The sequence below is a fragment of the Sinohyriopsis cumingii genome, chromosome 17 (genome assembly GCF_028554795.1).
Source record: "Sinohyriopsis cumingii isolate HCF-2022 chromosome 17, ASM2855479v2, whole genome shotgun sequence".
Lineage (NCBI taxonomy): Eukaryota > Metazoa > Mollusca > Bivalvia > Unionida > Unionidae > Sinohyriopsis > Sinohyriopsis cumingii.
Window position 1 is genome coordinate 62,714,272 of NC_142977.1, and position 20,403 is coordinate 62,734,674.

The 20,403-nt window shown below is 32.3% G+C and overlaps 1 protein-coding gene across 1 annotated transcript; it reads left to right on the forward strand.

Annotated features, from left to right (window-relative positions):
- The first annotated feature begins 73 nt into the window (after positions 1-73).
- On the forward strand, positions 74-19,054 carry LOC149779087 (cilia- and flagella-associated protein 157-like). The gene is made up of 10 exons (XM_089939637.1): positions 74-368; positions 3,033-3,154; positions 5,118-5,267; positions 7,460-7,613; positions 9,086-9,353; positions 11,408-11,538; positions 12,901-13,051; positions 13,988-14,193; positions 17,110-17,314; positions 18,108-19,054. The coding sequence occupies exons 1-10, from the start codon at positions 217-219 to the stop codon at positions 18,261-18,263; spliced, it is 1,695 nt and encodes a 564-aa protein (XP_089795763.1). The 5' UTR covers positions 74-216; the 3' UTR covers positions 18,264-19,054.
- The last annotated feature ends 1,349 nt before the right edge of the window (positions 19,055-20,403 follow it).

A 20,403-nucleotide genomic window follows, 5' to 3' on the forward strand; every position in this document is an offset into this window, starting at 1 on the left:
TTTGCCGCTTCGAGGATTGCTGTGGGTAAAGTGCTCATATAACCCGTCTGTTTCCATGAAAACATTGTCATCCGGTGTTTACAATATGGCGGACAAATCAATTTAACAGTTATAATTCAGTGGTGTACACTTACACAAATTCGGGGGAAAAAGAAGGGCTAGATCACAAACGTAGCCTTAAAGACTGTTAATTAATCATTTTACAGCTAATTAAAAATGCCGCCGAAAAAGAAGAAGAGCGGAAAGAAGAAGAAAAGTGGCAAGAAATCGGGACGGGGGTCGCCTTCCAAGGCAGGGCCAGATATTAGTGACTTGACCAAGGAGTATTATTTGATCCAAATTAAAGACCTCGAAAATAGATTAGTAAGGTGAATATCCCAGCTTCGCTTTAAACTACCAGATGCTTTAAAAACTGTGCAAATGCATAGTTTTCGTTAATATTGCATGACGTTCTTTGTTTTTTACGTGTTATATTTTGCAATAAATTATAGAACTACAAATGACTTCTGTAGTACGTGCATGATGAGCTAAAACCGATAAGTTTATCTTTTTATTGAAAATCCATAATTGCAGTTTGGAAACCTATTGTACAAATCCTTTCAATATGAGTATTTTCAGGCATTATGACAGCCATGAGAGGTTATATATATATATATATATATATATATATATATATATATATATATATATATATATATAATGAAAATAAGTCCACTCTGCGAAATCATTATAATGTATGCAGATTTTCAATGTATTTTGGCACAGTTATAGTGCTTAATTCAGAAAGTTGGGGGGGGGGGCAGTTGGCAATGAGATGTTGGCACAGTAATAGTGCTTACTTAAGAGAGTTGCAGGGATTGTGCCATTAGACAGTTAAACCTATTGTACAAGTCACACGGTTCATGTAGGAATTCAACACTGACTATTTCAGTATTGGGTGTCATTTTTTAGATTTTGATTCTACATACCTTTAAGTGTAAAGTATTTACTTCATTGGATTCATTTACATCCATATGCCTTGTAAGGTCATTATTTAGATGCCCCGAGAGGTGCATATGGCAAAAATCAATATTAAAATACATATACATTTTTGCACAAAATGAACTTAAAGGTGTGATCCAGTACAAGCCGGATTGAATGTTGCACATTGTGATGTCAAAATTAAAGGTATGCATCTTGATAAACAAAATTTACTGCTCTCGATTATGATGATTACTCGACGCTGTCTTATTTTGCCCCAAGTTTAATTTACAAAGCCACCATTGTAAAAGTCCATAGTGATAGCTAACTTTTGTCTGGAAGTCTCTTGATGACAGTTAAGGTGCAGAGCATTCAACAATTAGGATTGAATAGACTTTGGTTAAAGAAACTTAGTGTTAAATTTTAATAGAACAATTTATATTTAATTTAAAATGAGTAAATGCACAGAAATGACCCATGTGACTTGCACTATTGAACACTTCATATGCTAATTATGTTTGTTTTGCAGCTAGAACACTGACTTACTGCAGTTCAACATGGATGCAAACAGTCATCATTATTGTTCTCATAGACTATAAACTATAATGAAGTCCTATCAATCCAAGCTTTTCCAAGTCATTATTTTGCAAATAGATTTAATAACTTAATATTAGTCAGGTATGTTGTGTTTATTACTTAAAATAATAAGATTATATTCCTAATTATTTTTTTAAAATACTTGTCTTAGATTACTTATAACCAATTGTAGAGGGCCTTTAACAGTTGCCACTCAGAAAATAGTTATCATGCAATGTTCCATAAAATCTTATTCCTGATATTTTGTCTTTTTCTTGTTGATAACAGAGTAATATATATTGGTAATTGGTAATTATAGTGTTGGTCCATGTCAGTTATAATACAGCCTGTGAAACTGATATGTATAAATTAATGGAAATAGACTGTTAAGTTCTTTGTTAAAGACTAGGTGTAACTGCAGCTTTAGAGATTACAAATTATTTATGACAGCTAATTTATGCAACAATTTAACTTTACATTCGCATTATTTGCTTTCATATGGTCAAATTAAGCTTTTTAATTAACCTGGTATTTAAAAGTCAGTTTGACATGGCAGAATATTTAAGAGTGTTTTAGAAATTCCTAAGTATATAATCATGCAGAGTATTTCTTGTTTAGAGAACACATAAAAATGTAATGATTTATTGATGACACAAAAAAATCTATGAGAACTTAATCATAAGATCCATGAAATGTGAAATCTTGCCACAGAGCAAATCCTGAAAGAACTAAGGAAAATTTAGATATAAAAGGTCCAATTCAAATTCTTATAAGGTTAAATATATATGTGGTACCACTGATACAGAAAATTTATCCCAGTTTTTCACTAGCAAACTAAGAAAACTTCCTACTGTAAGCTTAAATTATGTTCTGTACATACTAGCATATAAGTCAAGTCCAACTGTAAACAACTTAGACCCTAATCTGCCTTTGCATAATGTGGTGGCCAATCAGAATTTATTATCTTTGTTCTACTACACATAGCAAACTGCATAGACTTATTAAGCAGTGGCAGACCTGGGTTAGTGCATTGTGCAGTTGGACTCAAACTGTAGGTGAGCATATACAGTACTGCATACAAACACAAAAGCTGGATAATCAGTGATGTAAATGGCAATAATTAAACCCTATGTAATTGATCCTAACTAAAAAAGAATTAAAAAATTTAATGGGATACATAATCTTTCCAACATTATAGATTGTAGTAATATACAGATGGTGTTTCATATCTCCAGATTGAAACATTTCTCTTGTAATTTTTAATTTTAACATCTTATTTTACACATTCACAACTACTTTTTCTATTATATTTTGTGTAGGATCAAAATTCATTAGGTTAATACCAAGTTCAAAATTCAAAACGTTTAAAACCAAATAAAAGGTCCATAAATAGTAGGAAAGGGCCATAAATAGTAGGAAAGGACCATAAATAGTTGGAATGCATTTCATCATTTTATTACTATTTCATAAAAAAATTCTCCTTCTGCTTCAAATAGATACCAGAAGCGTTGTGATGAGCTGGAAGTTAGCAATGGCAGTTTCCAGGAAAAATTTGATCAGATGGACAAGGAGAAGAAAGATCTGGTGTCTTTCTTTAAGAAGCAAATTGAACAAAAGAGTGAGTAGACATATATACAAAAAGATCCTGTGTATGATTAACAAAAAAAATGGAAAAGACCATTAGACCACAAGGAAATTTAAGGAACTGTTCATACTCAAGAAGGGTAATGTTGTTAGGCAGAAGAAGAAATAACAGACTTGCTGCAAATATATAAACTAAATAGTTCTAAATACCAAATTGATTCAACATATTTTAAATGCAAAATTGACAATGCCTCTATTATATCATGGGGAGAGGGTCAGAAGCAACACTCTAGGAGTTGAAGATTATGTCAGCTGGGGCTAATGAGATTAATTGAGTAATCAGGTAATCTATCAAATACATATTCAAATGCTTAATCTCAGCCATGGAAAAAGTAACTGATAACTATAGGTGCTTCTGTCCAAAGACAGCAGGGATTCCATTCAATTAACATGGACATTTGACAGGACAAAAGTAACTAATAACTATAGGTGCTTCTGTCCAAAGACAGCAGGGATTCCATTCAATTAACATGCACATTTGACAGGACAAAAGTAACTAATAACTATAGGTGCTTCTGTCCAAAGACAGCAGGGATTCCATTCAATTAACATGCACATTTGACAGGACAAAAGTAACTAATCACTATAGGTGCTTCTGTCCAAAGACAACAGGGATTCCATTCAATTAACATGCACATTTGACAGGACAAAAGTAACTAATAACTATAGGTGCTTCTGTCCAAAGACAGCAGGGATTCCATTCAGTTAACATGCACATTTGACAGGACAAAAGTAACTGATAACTATAGGTGCTTCTGTCCAAAGACAGCAGGGATTCCATTCTGTTAACATGTTATAGTCATGGCTGATACTGAGATTAAAGTTTGAAAAAGTTTCTCATGCAAATAATAAATTATAAAAATGAAGTGCAATAGCTGGGTCCTGTTGAGACAAATATCAGTGGAATATTCTTGTTGCTGAGATGTGTTTGATTCTACCATAGATGAATAAAGATGATGACTGGCAATCCTAGTCATTCTTACCATTCATTTATATGGCATTATTTTGTGTTAAAGGATCATGTAGTGCAATGTAAGTTGGTGTGATGCACTCTGTTGGGTCCATCTGTGCAGTTACTTTCATGCTGTATCAAATCTCTTCTCTGCACTCACCAAGAAATTATTTAAAATTGATTATTCAGCAATATAACTTGACAAGTTTGGGTTCTGATTATCAGTTTTATGATTATATGTGAATATGTTCTTGCTCGAAGAGTAAGACCTAACTATATTCCTTGAATTTTCCTATTGTCTTGCACATTTCATAAATATTGTCTTGTGTTTTACATCATCAAACAAGATAGCTGTGGTATATTGCAATCAGTTCCAAAATTTTACACACCATTTGGTAAACTAAGATGCTTCCATTATCTTGTAAAATAATCTTATCCTATAATTTTGCGAAAGTAAGGATCTGAATCATGTAAGTATGTTTCCTACATATGGATATAATAAATTGAGGTTTTGTATATATCAGGTCACAGATTCAGGAAAATCATTTTGACAATTTTATTTGAACAAAGAAAGATACAGGCACATACATATTAAGAAAACCATAAATCAATGCCATACAAAATTTATATGTATACACAAGAAAACTTGAGCAAAAGCTGATATACCATATATAATTGAATCTAAGTTGGAGCCAACTGCGAAATGTGTAGACTCAAATCTGCTGTCACATATGCTGGCAGATGCTTTGCATTTGTTTGGAGTAATCATAGAACAAAGAATAAAGACGCTGCTGGATCAGGGTCTATAATGTTTGTATTTAGACTTAATATGTACATGAGTAGATATGGTACTTCCATCACTCACCTGTTATGGATGGATGGAAATTTGAATGAGGTTATCAGATATCGACATCCATGTATGGCAATAACAAAATCATTATAATCAGATCATTTGAATTATTTACTGTGCTTTTTTTCTTGACAGATGATGAGATCACAGACTTGAATGATCGACTCATTGGATTACAACAAGCCAAAGACAGTGAAAAAGAGAATTATGAGAGTGAACTGCAGAAACTTAGAAATGAATTCCAGGAGACTAAGGATCAGCTGACATCAGAAAATATGATTTTGAGTATGTTTTATTTTTCTTTCTGTCCTGTTTAAGAAAATCTAATAATACACTTTTAAATTTCTTACTTGTATGTAAATCTTTATTTCTGGGATTTTGTAAGTATTAAAATAGCATCTTTTATTATTACAGAAAGGGGACAGATTCATATTATACTTTACCTATGTAGGATTTACTCTTATTATTAACAGACAGATGGGTACAGTCAGTTTTAAAAAAAGCTTTTTCACTAAAATAACAATGTGGATGCTTCTATGTTACACTGCAAGTCAATATCAAAAGAAAAAAATCAATTGTAGTATTGTAATTGATTTTTAAATGAAATTCATATACTGATGTATTTCTTTGACAACGTCATGATCATATCATGTGACTATGATATTTTGAAAACAATGCATCATATGTGAAATTCATGCACAGACCTTATTTCAGCAGATGGCATATATGTTCTATCAAATTTTCAGTTTCCTAGTTCAGAAATTTTTCTTTCAATCAAAACCTGCTAAAACAGAAAACCAGTATAAATCCCACAGCATATGGTCCATGGAGTTATTTCCTGTGACTCACAATTACACCCAGAATTTGTAAAATAATTAATAATTGCTGTGAAAAAAATTCACAGCCAGCCAGTTTTGATAAAAATTGTATTGTTACATCATCTCCTTGTTTCCAATATTTCAACTGGCAACCTCATGCTTGCCTTATACAAGACCCATTTTATAAAAGTTCCTTTCAAAGAGGGTGTCCTGAATCTTGAAAAGTCAATGTTCTGTCCTTTTCTTGTCCTTTTTGTATGCCGGATTCAATAGATTTTTATGTATTTTTATATTACTATATTAATATTCACATCATGGGACTGTACCAGTTGCAGCATGTAACCATTTGCTGCACAATTGTTAATTTCTTCTAAATTCTATTCAACATATTTGGTTGTTTCCAACACAAAATGTATTTTGCATTTCATGCTAATTTATCCCTCTGCTGCCTGAAAATATACTGCATGCAGTCAGAAGTAGGCAACAAACATGTGGTGTCAAATTCCATGTGATAACTAGTTACATCCATTAACTGGTTACATGTGGTAAACTGGTTCCATGTGGTAACTGGTTCCATGTGGTAACTGGTGCCAATCCTCTATCAAAAGAACCCAGGATTTATAGCTTGCTTGCATAATATTAAATAACTCAAACAATAATTATGTTTCACAGTCTAAGTAATATTGACAATTCATTTCTATTCGCCATGTACCAAATTAAAAAAATATTATGGTTGCTTTAAAAAGCGTGAACTTCAAGTGCAGTAAGTGGTGTTCTGCATAAAAAGAGACAAACCAGGTACAACTTATTTAGATACCCAGAAAAAAGTTTTTTTTTTCTGCAAAATATACCATGAAAGCTGATATCCAGAAAGGACAATGTATTCACAGTAATTTAGTAAAACAAATGATTCGTAATTATTTACATCAGTATTTAGATTATCAGACCTGGATCATTCATATACTTGTGTGCATGATGTGAAACCTGTGTTAGAGTCTATTACACTTTTTCTATGGCCAGACTTAATGTGTTATTTTCATTCTCTTTTTTGTAGAAACTTTAAAGTTATCAGTCTTATTAAAAGGTACCGGTACTCAAGTTTCCATGTGCTTATGTTTCTATTAGTTTACAGCTTTTAAAACTGTAGACAATGGAGCCCAGTGAAGCTGATTTGAAGTATAACTAATTTACAGACCTTAATATTATTTTCTTGTTCAAACTTAAAGTTCCAAGGTTTTGAAAATTATGATGTACGTGCCAGTTTATTTTCCGAGATAAAAGTACATCTCAGAGATGGATATATTAGGATATTATAGTGTATTTGTGAAACAGTTACGCATGTTTCAGCTAATGGTTTTATGGTAAGGTTATGGAATAAATTAATGAGCAACAACTTAGAACTGTATATGTCTTAAACTGTACATCAATCAATGACTGTGCTATTCAAATTAATTGATTTGGACAAAAATTGGTCTCTTTCATTGAAGCAGTCAGTTAGTTAATGATCTATGTAATAGATCTTTGTCAAAATTCAGCTCTGTTCCATTACATTTATTTCATTTTTAAAAGCCTTGGCTGTGTCAATACATAATGGAAAAGTGATGGCTGATAATGAAATTGAATTGTGTTCCCAGAACTAGTTTGAACCTTTGTCTACAGGTGGTAAGCTGGCCTCATTGGAGGAATTCAAGGTCCAGAAGGAGGAACTGATGGCCAAGTTTGCAGAGATGGAGAACAAATTGGCCAGACAAGAGCAAGAACACAAGGATGAAATCTATAAATTAGAGAGAAAAGCTGTCATTGACAAAGATATGTAAGTCCGTTGGTTTTTTTGCCTTGATGAAAAGTACCTTTATAAAAGCTAGTTGCAAAAATTTATGCATAAAGTATACAGTATCTTGAACACTTTTTCAATTTTGGCAGGACAAGTAATTCTGCAACAGTTTTCTTCATTTAAGAATTAGTGTAAGTATAAATTAAGTCTACTGCCAAAAAGTACTTTGTAAACTCTCAGGAACTTTCTGATTTTCTAAAATAAAATGACTCTTATATATTAAGTGTTTTATTGTCCTCAAGATTATATTAGATGAAACATTTAATGGGAGAGTTATATTGAACAATAAACATACTAATTGATGGTTGTATAACTGAATTTTTTACTATTATATTAGTAAGACCATCAAAAGAACTGCAATAAATGAAACTATGATACAACTGCATATGAAGCCATGATAATGCTGTGGCAACTGACTTTCTTTGTACTGATGCAATTCGGAGTTCTGCTCCCAGTCCCATCAAGTATAATAAGGAACAGTGACCATTTATATAGGTCCTCCAGGGCTTTTCTTTGGCTCCTTGTCAGCTGGGGCATTTCTTTGACTTTCCAAGTATTTACTTGCATTCTTTCATTTGTAGGACTATTTTCCATAGTGGATTTTTTCCTATCAAAACTCACACGATTTGTGCCACCGCACATGCTGTCATAGTAGCATTTTGATTGGCAGATTGCTGATTTTTGTGAACTGATTACACATGACATCATGACTATTAGCAATTTTTCTACAGATTTCAAGTTTTTTGCACAGTTGTTTAATTTGTAAACAATTTCAATAGCTACATTTGTTGTGACCTTTTTAACACTTGTGCCAAGTGGTGTCATTTATTTTAAGCAGGGACAACATGAGTCAATGTTTGGCACCATGAACCCCAATACATTGTAATTAAAATATTTGCTGATAAGAAAGCTCATTAGAAATTGATATAATTTGTGACCAAATAAAAGGATTTTTACATGAAGAAAAAACAAAACATTTGTTTCATTTTAGCCCCTTGTCTGATTTTGTGCCTCTTTTCTTCTCTGATTTGCACCCCTCTGAAAACAGCATCCTGTGCAAGTGCACTGCTTACACACACGTTGCACAGCCCTGATTTTATGCACACATTTCTCATCACAGAAAGTGCCGAAAATAACTATCAATGTGAAGCAAATCTTACTCAAGGGGTCAAAATTAGTAAGCAAAAACTTGTCAAAGCCTTCTTCCTCCAGGTCAAAAATTGTAAGTCCTTGGGTGGGGTTTCCCTATCCCACACATCACATATTATTAAGCCTTGTCCCGATTTATTTTTGTTGTTGTTTTTCTTAACAATAGACATAGAATAAATATTATAATAGAATTCAGGATAATTTTATTTCATGTTTTGGAAAAAAATGTCTGCTATGAACTAATTTTCAGCAAATATGTGATGATCTAATAATTGTCTATTTCTTTATTTTGTTTAAATCAGGCTAAAAAAGGAAATGATCACAAGAGTGAACTTAGTTGCATCAGAGTTCCGAAAAGTGTCAAACAAACAGATGGCTGAAACAACAAAGCGAACAATCCGTGAGAATGTGTCCATCAATGCTCAACTTGTTAAAATGTCTGACAAGACTCAAGAACTGATTCAGGAGAATGATGAATTAAAAGCTAAGGAAAAAAGACAGAAACAACAGATTGAAATGCTGGAAACTAATGAAAAGGAACTTGCCAAGAAAAATAACAGTAATCAAAAAGTGAGCTATTTAAATAATTTCTGCTAGTGCAAAAGTTTGTTCCCTTATCTATTTGGTGTTTGCACACTATCTGTTAGGTCAATAATTGTATTGTATTATTCATGGATAATTTTAAAAGTTTCTGAAATGTACAAAATATTCAGATTTTCATTTTGGCACCTGTGCCTGACACTAAGAAGGTCAACTGCATGTTTGTAGAAAAAGGAAACCTATATCAGAGCTACCTGAAAACAGAAAAAAAAGCTTTCGCATTCCTACACAGTCATAAAAGTTTGTTATTTAAGAATGCAATAGAATGGAGGTAACTAATGCTAAAATAGGTTAATTGAAATTATTTTGAATTTCATAATCTGGAAACTTATTTAGAATCAAATACAGTTACTTATTTTTAGAGTAAAAGTTTTCAATGTCACAAACTTTTCGCATCCTAACCTATCTTTGTTTCATACTGCTGTCTAGGTCACCTGACTGGAGCCATTTTTACTGTACTTCCAAATGCATGTCCTAGTTTGGCACAAACAATTTTCAACTATGAGTCATTAAATTTTGCATACTTTTACTATAGTCATTATTAGATGACCAGATTTAAATTTCAGATCATGGTAGCAATATTTTGAATGTTTTACACATTTTTAAATATCTTTGATTTTATAAAATACTTTATCATGATTAAACGAAAATCACCCGAGGTGTACAAATAATAAAATTTGATACACATATTTTGTATACTGACAGATTACCTGATTAGATTTTCAGGCCATTAAAGTAAATCTCTGATAGTTCACTTTTTTTGACACAAGCCATTTAGCATGATTAAGAAAAACAAAATGAAATTTGTTTGGATATTAATTTTTAATTAATACGAATTGTTTAGATTTTCAGATCAGTGCAGCATTATTTAAATGTTTGGAAACAATAGCTAGCTTAAACACTTTTGGCTGTTTTCATAAAGTCTTCAGGATGGGAATATTAAGTAATTGCATATTTATTTGCTTATGCAAGTTTTTGGATATTGGGGACTTAAACGACTTAGGTCTGCAGTAAGGGCATACACAGTTTATAAACACAAGATCTAGTTGGGGTTTTCTGTGTAGACAGGACTTCTTTGTATTTTGCCAGCAGCTTGTATCAACAGTTATATTGGGGTCAGGGGACTCAGTAAAAAAAACAACAACATGAATATGAGCTGCCATTTATAAAGTGAAACTGTTACAGATTTTTGTACATGCTGAAGTCACATGACTTAGAGATATAGCAAAGTAGCTTATAGTGAGTGACATCCACTCAATGTATTTTAGTAATGTACATATTTACATCATTAAGTGGCAATTAAGTTATAATAGCTATTCTGCCTTTTATTTAACCTCGATGTTATCACAGTGCAGGTTTCATTTCCACGCAGATAAGATGTAATTTATTTATATAGTCAGTTTTCTTTTCTAACTGCTGTTTCAATAAAATCTTCTAACATCAACTATATGTTAAAAATGTATGTGTGTCAAGACTGCCATTCTGTAGTCAACAAAAATTCTGGCTTTTCATAGAAAAAGTGAGGATATTATGTCAGAACGGTCCAACGACAGGCCTGTGGGTCATTTTATTTTGGCCTGCGCTCATATAAAAAATAACTCTGTACGAGTGTAATGGATAAAAGATAACATTATGATGTATGACCCACAAACTAATTTTTGATGCATGTGGCCCTCAGTGTTGAAGATGTTGGACGACCTTAGCTATGCCTTGTTTTTTTCTTCTTCTTCTTCTTTTTTTCTTTCCCCCATCATTCTATTCTTCTGTCGATATGTTTTCATTCCATCCTTCTTTCAATATATCCAGCTGTCTGTTGAGCTTGTACATCTCTGCCTTTCGCTCTCACTGTCAAAGAGGCCCCTCGTAAAATAAAACTTTTTGCTCCAGTGGCCTAAGAAAAACTGGATACATCAGTTCCTTACACTTGCTTATAGTTTTGAAAATGCTGACTTATTTCTATGTAAAAGTGCAGATTTATTAAAGTAAAAAAAGACTGTATTATGTTTTCTTATTTCTTTGGTCAGATCATTCGTATGTTGACGGAGAAATGCCGGAACCAGGAGGCCATGATCGCAGGGTATGAGTTACAGGAACAAGAATACAAGGAACTGGAATCTGAACTAGAAAATCTTAGAGAAAACCTTGACAAACAAAGGTAGGCCATAATGTTTTTTTAGTAAATTAAGAATTTCAATACATTTGAGTCCTGAAATTTTAGCTATTTTTAATTTCCAAACTCTGATGACATGATATTTTTCATCCAGTATTGCCATCATAGTGGTCATTTTTAAAATCATATGGTCAATTCTCCTTATCGTCCATGTACAAGTTATTGACGTAATTCTTAAGAGTAACATTTGATCAAAATATTTACCATGCCACATATTGGCCATATTGGATATCAGATTGGATATTTTTTTATTTAAGACCAACGAGACACTTTAAGTTAAGACCAACTAGACACTTTAAGAAGTTGTATGGCAAAAGCCCCCATGGAAATATGACTTTACAATTAGAAGGAGTAGCAGAGAAATGATAGGAGTTCCATTACAGAGTGTACTTGAATTATAATAATGCATTTGCATAGTGATTATATAGGTTTGGATTAAAATGTATCAATTTTTTATGATACTGTGGGTTCATTTTAAGTCATACTGTAATTTCATAGATTTTATGATTAATGAAATAATGAATATAAATATCCAGCAAATACTTTCTTGGCGATAAATGCCATTTTTATTGGAGGCTATCCAGACCACATAAATGCCATTTCTGTCTGAGGCTATCCAGACAACATGAATGTCATTTCTATCTTAGGCTATCCAGACCACATAAATGCCATTTTTATCTGAGACTATCCAGACTATATAAATGCCATTTTTATCTGAGACTATCCAGACTATATAAATGCCATTTTTATCTGAGACTATCCAGACTATATTAATGCCATTTCTATTGGAGGCTGTCCAGACTACATAAATACCATTTCTGTTTGTTGCTATCCAGACTACAAAAATTGATGCCCAGAAAAAAAATCATATTTCCTGTATCAGTATTTTATAACTGTTCAACCACAGAATGAAGAAAAATGGGCAGCATTAAAAGTTTCTATCATGTACTTAGAATGATAAAATGAACCTTCTTTATATGTAAGTACAACCATATGTACTTGCTTATAAGTCAGACCCAAAATGCAAACAACATAGACCCAGATCTGCTGCTGAATATGCACTTGCAGATTAGGGTTTATGGAGTATGTTAGGAGTAAGTAATAGAACATAAACCCTGATATGCCACTGTATAATGAACTTGCATATACGAGTCAATGCATTTTATTAGGAGTAAGCAGTAGAACAAACAACACAGACTCTGATCTGCAATCACATTATGTGTTGACAGATCAAGGCCTATGTTGTTTGCAGATGGACTCAACATATATGAGTATACAAGGTATTCATTGTTTTACAACATATTGTACTACTTGAATATATAATCCAGGCATTCTTTGTTTTTTCAGAGAAGAGCTGGAAAATAGGATTAAAGATAATGATAATCTGGATCAAGGGCTTAAGACTACAAAGGAAGAATTGGAGGAACAAAAGAAGATGCGCCTTAAGCTGGAAAATGTGTTGAATGATACAGCCTATGCCGTTCAAAATGTTTTAAAGGTACATGCATCTTAAATAATATTACTCTTTAATATGATTCTTGGCAATTTGAACAATGTTAAACCAGTAAACTGATACTTTAATTTTATTAAATTTTGTTTTATTGTAGTTTGATTTTTTTTGTTGACTTTCATAGTTTACAAATGAACAGCATTCTCATTTGTTTAATGCATGGTTTGAGGATAAGGTACTTCAGATGATGTACTGTTGGGCCTTTAAATTAGTGCTATGTAGCAACTATCATATTCGTGAAAATTGGTGCCCAAAGAGAATTGGTTCCCAGTGAAAGTAAGTTCCTCATGAAAGTTGGTAGACCTTTAAATAAAAGTAAATCCATAGCATCTCAAGTTTAAATTTTTTTGCTAGTTAATAAGTTTTTAATGATAAAAGTTAGAATTTATAGAATGCAGGGTTTTCAATCTCTAAAAATTCATATTCAGATATACTAGTACAGGTTGTTTTCATTGTTGGAATCTGATATGTGATCCAATTCCATCCCCTACACTAACAACGTGATAATGAAATTGATTACACATTAGTCTCTGACAGAGGGTGGTCTTTGTAGTGGGGAAAATTCAGGATATAATAATTAATGTACATGATAAGAGATAACCAGAATGGTACATGGCAAAATGATTTACCCAAGTACGTGTATACAGGTTAATGCATACACTTAATGTTGACATTTGGACCACGTGCCTTTCAGGCCTTTTTTCCTAGAATATGAAAATACAATTAGTAATTATAATTACACTGTATACTTACTGCAAAACAAAGCCTATACAGACCAACCTTCTTAAGTCTTTTGTAAATAGTTTAAAACATATTTGTTAATACAAAGCTACAATTCTTTTTTGTATCATAAATAAAAATTATTATTATTATTATTATTATTATTAAATTCAATCCCTGGAAATTATTTTACACAAAATGTAGAAATCAAGCTCTGATGAGGAGGAGGATGAGCACCATCACCCAATGGAGAAGCGAGACATGATGCTGGAACATCTGCTGGTTATACTCAATAGTGCTGCTTCTCTGGGTCTTGGTCCATCTCCAGGGGAAATGGGTAAACCACAGAAACCACAAGAAAAATGGAGTGCCAGTGAAATCCCAAGGAGTCGTGGAAGGATCAAGAGAGGGTGGGTTTTACAGCTATCATTACACATGCATGTATTTTGTATCTTTACTGCAGCATTTGATGTTGGTGTTGTATGGTTTAACACCATTTTTCCACACACGATAGGCTATACATGGCGGCCAGTATAAATGGTGGAGGAAGAACCAGAGAAAACCCGGGAAAGAACCACTGACCCACATGAACCTAATGGCAAGCTTTCTCACATAACCACGTTGGCTGAACCCAAGACTCAAACTCATATAGACAGAGGTAAGATGGCAGTGATCTGTAATGGTGAGTGCTTTAGACAACTTGGGGCCCCCTATTGTTGCATTTAATGTTAAATGTCCGATTGGCCAGGGATTAGACCTTAGACAATTTTTAACCTAAACATTTTGAGAACAGTTTGTAATTTCAGGGCAAGGATAAGCCTGTATTTACTGAATTCATCAACTTCAGCAATTACTTAAATCTAAAATCTAATTTCTTATATTAAATAATAAACAATGCTTACTGAATGCTGTTCCATTGAAACAGTCATAGTACCCAGGAAGGGCCAGGGTACTCTGATTACTCCAAGTTCATATGAAAATTATGCTAAATTCAAAAATGCTTCCATTGGTGACTGATCAATAATGAAAGCTCAAGCATTTTAATAAAACAGCCATCACATAAAAGAAAACTGACAATTATTGCAACTTATTTAAATTGAAAGATACTATTAAATATGTAGTTATAAAAAATTTATCAAAGCAAACTCCTGAGTTTGAGCGTGCCTTTCAGATGAAAAAATTCAAGAAAATAGAGCCTTGGTCATTAGTTATAATCCAGTTCCTTGTGTACTGTCACAAGCAACACGATATCATAATCAAGAAAATGTTAAAAGTTTTGATTGGATATGACTGCCATTTAGCTTAATAATCTACAAATTAGGTAGTACATTTCATTTGGAGACACTTGAATGTATCTCCACACCCCAACCAGTGGTCATGCTTTTTATACAAGAATCCCTTCATACTAATGACCATGTTCAGTGTTCAAGGATGACCACCCAATTAACACTGCCAGTGGCCAGCATTTTTATCCAGTAAATTTAACATTTATGCCTCACGAGTGGACACATTTTCAGGAATATTGGTTGCTTTCTAAATTCAGTGCATTGCGATTTGTTCCAAGATCCAATAAATACCTAACTTTAATCCAACATGTATTTAAAACCAATTGATCAAATGACAAGCTCGCTTGCTTTTGTAAATCCAAAACATTCTGTTTAATAGGTAAAAATTAGTTTCACAATGTTATAGTTACCAATGAAGGATTAAGTTGTTGCAAAAAGTGCAGAATGTTGTCCAATATTCTCATGTTAGAAGAAAACATTGCAATAAAACTTAACTTGGCAATCCTTTGATCACTGCTTTGATATTTGACATCAGAAAAATTAATATAAACTTCAACAGGTATACATCCTGCAGCAAGGGGGACATGGAATGGACAGAGAAATATATTTACAGTTAGATGTTTGTACCCTGATTTTATTGGCAAAGTTTTTTAATGGTTTTGAAGCATGATTGATAATCATTTATCATTATTTTAAATAACACTAAAATGTTTAATCAAAATGATTCAATAATGTGCCTGTGAATTTTAAATAAAAATGTTAAATTGGTAAAACTTAGTGACACTTTTCTTAATTTATTTGTAATTATTACTCACAGCTCTATGATTCTTCCTGTAGGAATGCTACCTCACTTAAAAAGCCACTTTCTTGGTGCGGAAGAGGTGGCCTTATAAGGACATGAACAACTGTATCTGTTAGAATAAATAACATTTTGAACAAGATAGCCTTTCTAAATCTAGATAAACTTTTCTATTGCCTTTCAGACACCCATTCTAAATCTAGATAAACTTTTCTATTGCCTTTCAGACACCCATTCTAAATCTAGATAAACTTTTCTGTTGCCTTTCAGACACCCATTCTAAATCTAGATAAACTTTTCTATTGCCTTTCAGACACCCATTCTAAATCTAGATAAACTTTTCTATTGCCTTTCAGACACCCATTCTAAATCTAGATAAACTTTTCTATTGCCTTTCAGACACCCATTCTAAATCTAGATAAACTTTTCTATTGCCTTTCAGACACCCATTCTAAATCTAGATAAACTTTATATTGCCTTTCAGACACCCATTCTAAATCTAAACTTTTCTATTGCCTTTCAGACACCCATTCTAAATCTAGATAAACTTTTCTATTGCCTTTCAGACACCCATTCTAAATCCAGATAAACTTTTCTATTGCCTTTCAGACACCCATTCTAAATCCAGATAAACTTTATATTGCCTTTCAAAAATAGGGAACAATAAATACAATGCAAATGGGTTCTTGGCTTTATGCTATACAAATATTTGTGTTGAAAAATTGTTTGGGCAGTGACTAACAGATTTTCAAGTCTACCCATCAAAACAGTGTCAGCATGAATATTTTTCAGTCCAAATTAAAACAACTTTTTTAAAATATGTTTTAAACCAAATAAATACATAAAACTTTATTTTTCAAAACTTTCATTTAAATCTAAACCAGATTATATCTTAAAAATTTAACTTTCCATCTTCATGTAGATGAATTTAAAATACATGTTATTCAAGTAGTTAGTATTGATGTTGGATCTATTCACAAGTAGATACATTTGTTATACTTGTACATGTGTGCATGGAACATGTCTTATGTCTTTGTTTTTGTATGATTAGCTGTATGCAATGTGCAAATGCATAATGTTCCTAGGTATATTTCATCCTAGTTGTTCTGTCTCAATTTTATAAAGAATATACATCATAAAGCTTATGTTTCTTAGTTTTATAAACAAATCTAATAATAAAGCTGTACGTTTCTTAGTTTTATAAACAAATTTAATCATAACACTTGGTTTCTTCGTTGCAGGCAGCTTCCTTTTACTCCCCTTACCTCAGGTCAAGGAAGTATTGCACACTATCAGTTAGGTGACCTTGGTTTGATTCCTCGACCAAAACAGCACATACCAACCAGCTTTGACAAGATGCGAGTCCTTTCTGCCACAACAAGACTGGGAGGCCTCAGAAAAGTCTTGACTCGCTCAGTGGCTGTACAGACTGTTAGTGCTCCCAAGGTATGCAGAACTGCATTCTAGTTTTATACTACATTCCCTGAGAGTGGCCCCAAATTGGAAAGTACCATACATTTTTTCAGTTCCAGAAGTGTAATTAATAGTTTCTCCATGTTTTATTTAATATTCCTGTTGGAACCAAAGTTTTAAAGGAAGAAATGCACTCTTTGTCCATAGAGATAACTTTGCTGATGCATAACATATTCTGATTTTGTACCTGTAGATATAACATTTCAGGTTATGTTGGCAATGAAGAACTCCATAATTAAGTAACCCGAGTCAAATTAACTGATAGGTGAATTTATCATGCAGTCTGTAAAATGATAAAAACCATAACTGATATTGCTATCGATCTTATCATGCAATATAACAACTTTTAACAAAGACATCCATTACAGTATAATTTAGTTACAGTAAGATAGCCAATCAGGGGAAAATATAATTCTACAGTAGTAATTTTACTGATAATAATGAGATATTTATACATCAACACACAATGACACTGTTTTTCAATGTACAACAGTAGCATTAAATAAAAAAAACTAAATGATAAATTCAGATTCAGATATAAACATGTTATGCAAATCACTTGGATTGGTAGATAGATCAAACGTAGATTTGATAGGTAATATGTATGTGAAATGTGATAGATTAGATAGATAGATAAATAGATAGATAGATAGGCAGATAAAGTTGGTTTTACCCTCTTTTTTTTCTTGCCCTTTTTTTCCTAATCATGTCTTGAAATTGTACATTCTTTTGTAATATACCTGACACAAAAACTGATTTATTTCAGGCAATGTTTTATGCTGATCAGTTGTTGAGTCGAGCTCCTCCAGCCACACAAAATGCTGTGCTTCATGAATTTCAGAGCATGGAAAGGGTACGGACGTCACCTATTGTTTTGGGACCACTTCAAACCCAAAAGAAAATCGCAGGAAAAGTTATGTAATTGTACTTATTAAATATAAACTGTAAATTTGTATTCACCCACGTTTCACTCTGTAATGACAAGTCCAGTGTCACATCGCATTTACACATTTCTTTATGAGAGTTCAGTATTTATAGTAAACATGAAAAGTCTTATCAATCATAAAATGTTTAGCAAGCATAGACCTTTCAGAAGTAAGGTGATGAATCTGAATTCGCTAGAGCAGTTTGTTATGGTAGAGACTGATGTCAATAAATGTTTGCATTAAAGCACTAATAATTTGTTTTAAATATTCATTAGGGACAAACAATTTTTTTAGAAATATTTTATTTTGCAAGTGTGCATAGCAGAAGAGTGCATAAAATTTAATGCTTCCCTATGAGCATTTACAGAAAATAATTGTTGTTTGTGAACTCTTCTCTTCTCCTTCGTAGAAATATCACTTACAGTCTTGAAATATTTTGGAACAGAAATTAAAGCCTGCAAAAGTTTGCTTTTGAAGATATGTATTTACATTTGTAAATTTTGATTCCCACTATTGTAAAGAAACAAATGTTTTGATCATGAATCAATATTGGTTTGAGCTGTGTAACAAGTAAAAGTTAAATTAAAATTTAATTTCATGTTATGTTCTGAAATCGATTGTCAAGTTAAACTAATATGCTTCCTGGCAAAAATTATATTTGAAAATTTGCATGAATTATATGCTGACTTTTGTTAAGCTTGGATGCAAATATATATATATATTAAACGTTGTTATCTGTGATAGGAAAAGACTTGTAAATGTACTGTTAATAAAACTGATACCCATCCTCTTTGTTCAAACGATTCTTATGTTTAGATTCTGTAGGGAAAACATGAGACAGAAGGAAAGAGATAAATCATTTGTGTATGGTGGCAACAGGGAATTTCAAACCCTTTTGATACATGTACATACTGATCTCGGGAAATCTAGGTGATTCCACCTAAGTGCAAACTCTCTACTATACCAATCTAACCAAAATACATAGGAAGTCATTCTGTACCAGAGGCTTCCATGTATTTGAAATACACAGGTGCAAAATGCTTTGACTTGGTGCTCAAAGAATTTCTCTGATATGAGCACTGTGAGCATGTCAGAAAAAATAGCACATCACCAATTTGTAATCAACAAAACAGGCAATTAAATTACAATTATTTTTTAACAATCATCAAATTATGTTTCAGACAGGCATCACATGGCACACTTTAAAATGTAACAAATTTACAAACCAATCTACAACATTCAACATGTCAGCTGTTTGAATGGTAGCATGACTAGGTAAGGATGCATTAAAGCAGCAAATGATCACCTAAAAAAATAGTTTTTAATGAAACTTTCCTTCTAAAGAAATGCAGATACTTCTATGAGAAAAAGAAATAGGTCCCATGTCATCTTTACAAAAAGTGATCTTTTAAAATTGACAGTACAGAGATGACGGCATTCATTGTAATGTTAATATAATGAGAATAATAACAGAGTAAGACTAAAGTTAACTTTTGTACTTGTAATTATAGTTAACTCCTTCCGCCTGAGTCATTAAGGTAACTGTATGTGGAATTTCATCATTATTGTTGGCAAAGTGCTAGAATTGACAATCTAACTGCTATGTTGAAATCAAAGAAGGATATTTAAAATAACTTTTGTACCAAATTAGTTAAACTTTAAATATTAGATTTGATTCATATTTTTAGAAACAATAGGATGCAGCTGTTTTTATTTGTCTATTGCCATGGCAACCAATAGGAATTTCAAATAAAGTACATTTAAAAAATTGAATACTCAAATGATTTTTGTCAAATATGTTTCAAACTTAATATGCAAACATCAGCAGAAAACTAACTAATATGACATTTGAAAGTAATTCTTGTTCTGCCTTTTTTATTCTGTGTATAAGTGTCATGGAAACGTAATATAACATAATCACAAGATGCACATAAAGCATACATTGCACATCTCTGGGTTAATTTTCTGTCGGAGGTGATTCAAAAATAAGATTAAACATATTATGGCATAATTTAAATACATTGCTATAAAACATCATAATAAGTGTTAAAAACAATGATAACAGCAAGTATAGTTGCAAATACTAATAATGATACCAAAATAGACTTGATTTTTTTTTCTCACTTGAGTAAAGCA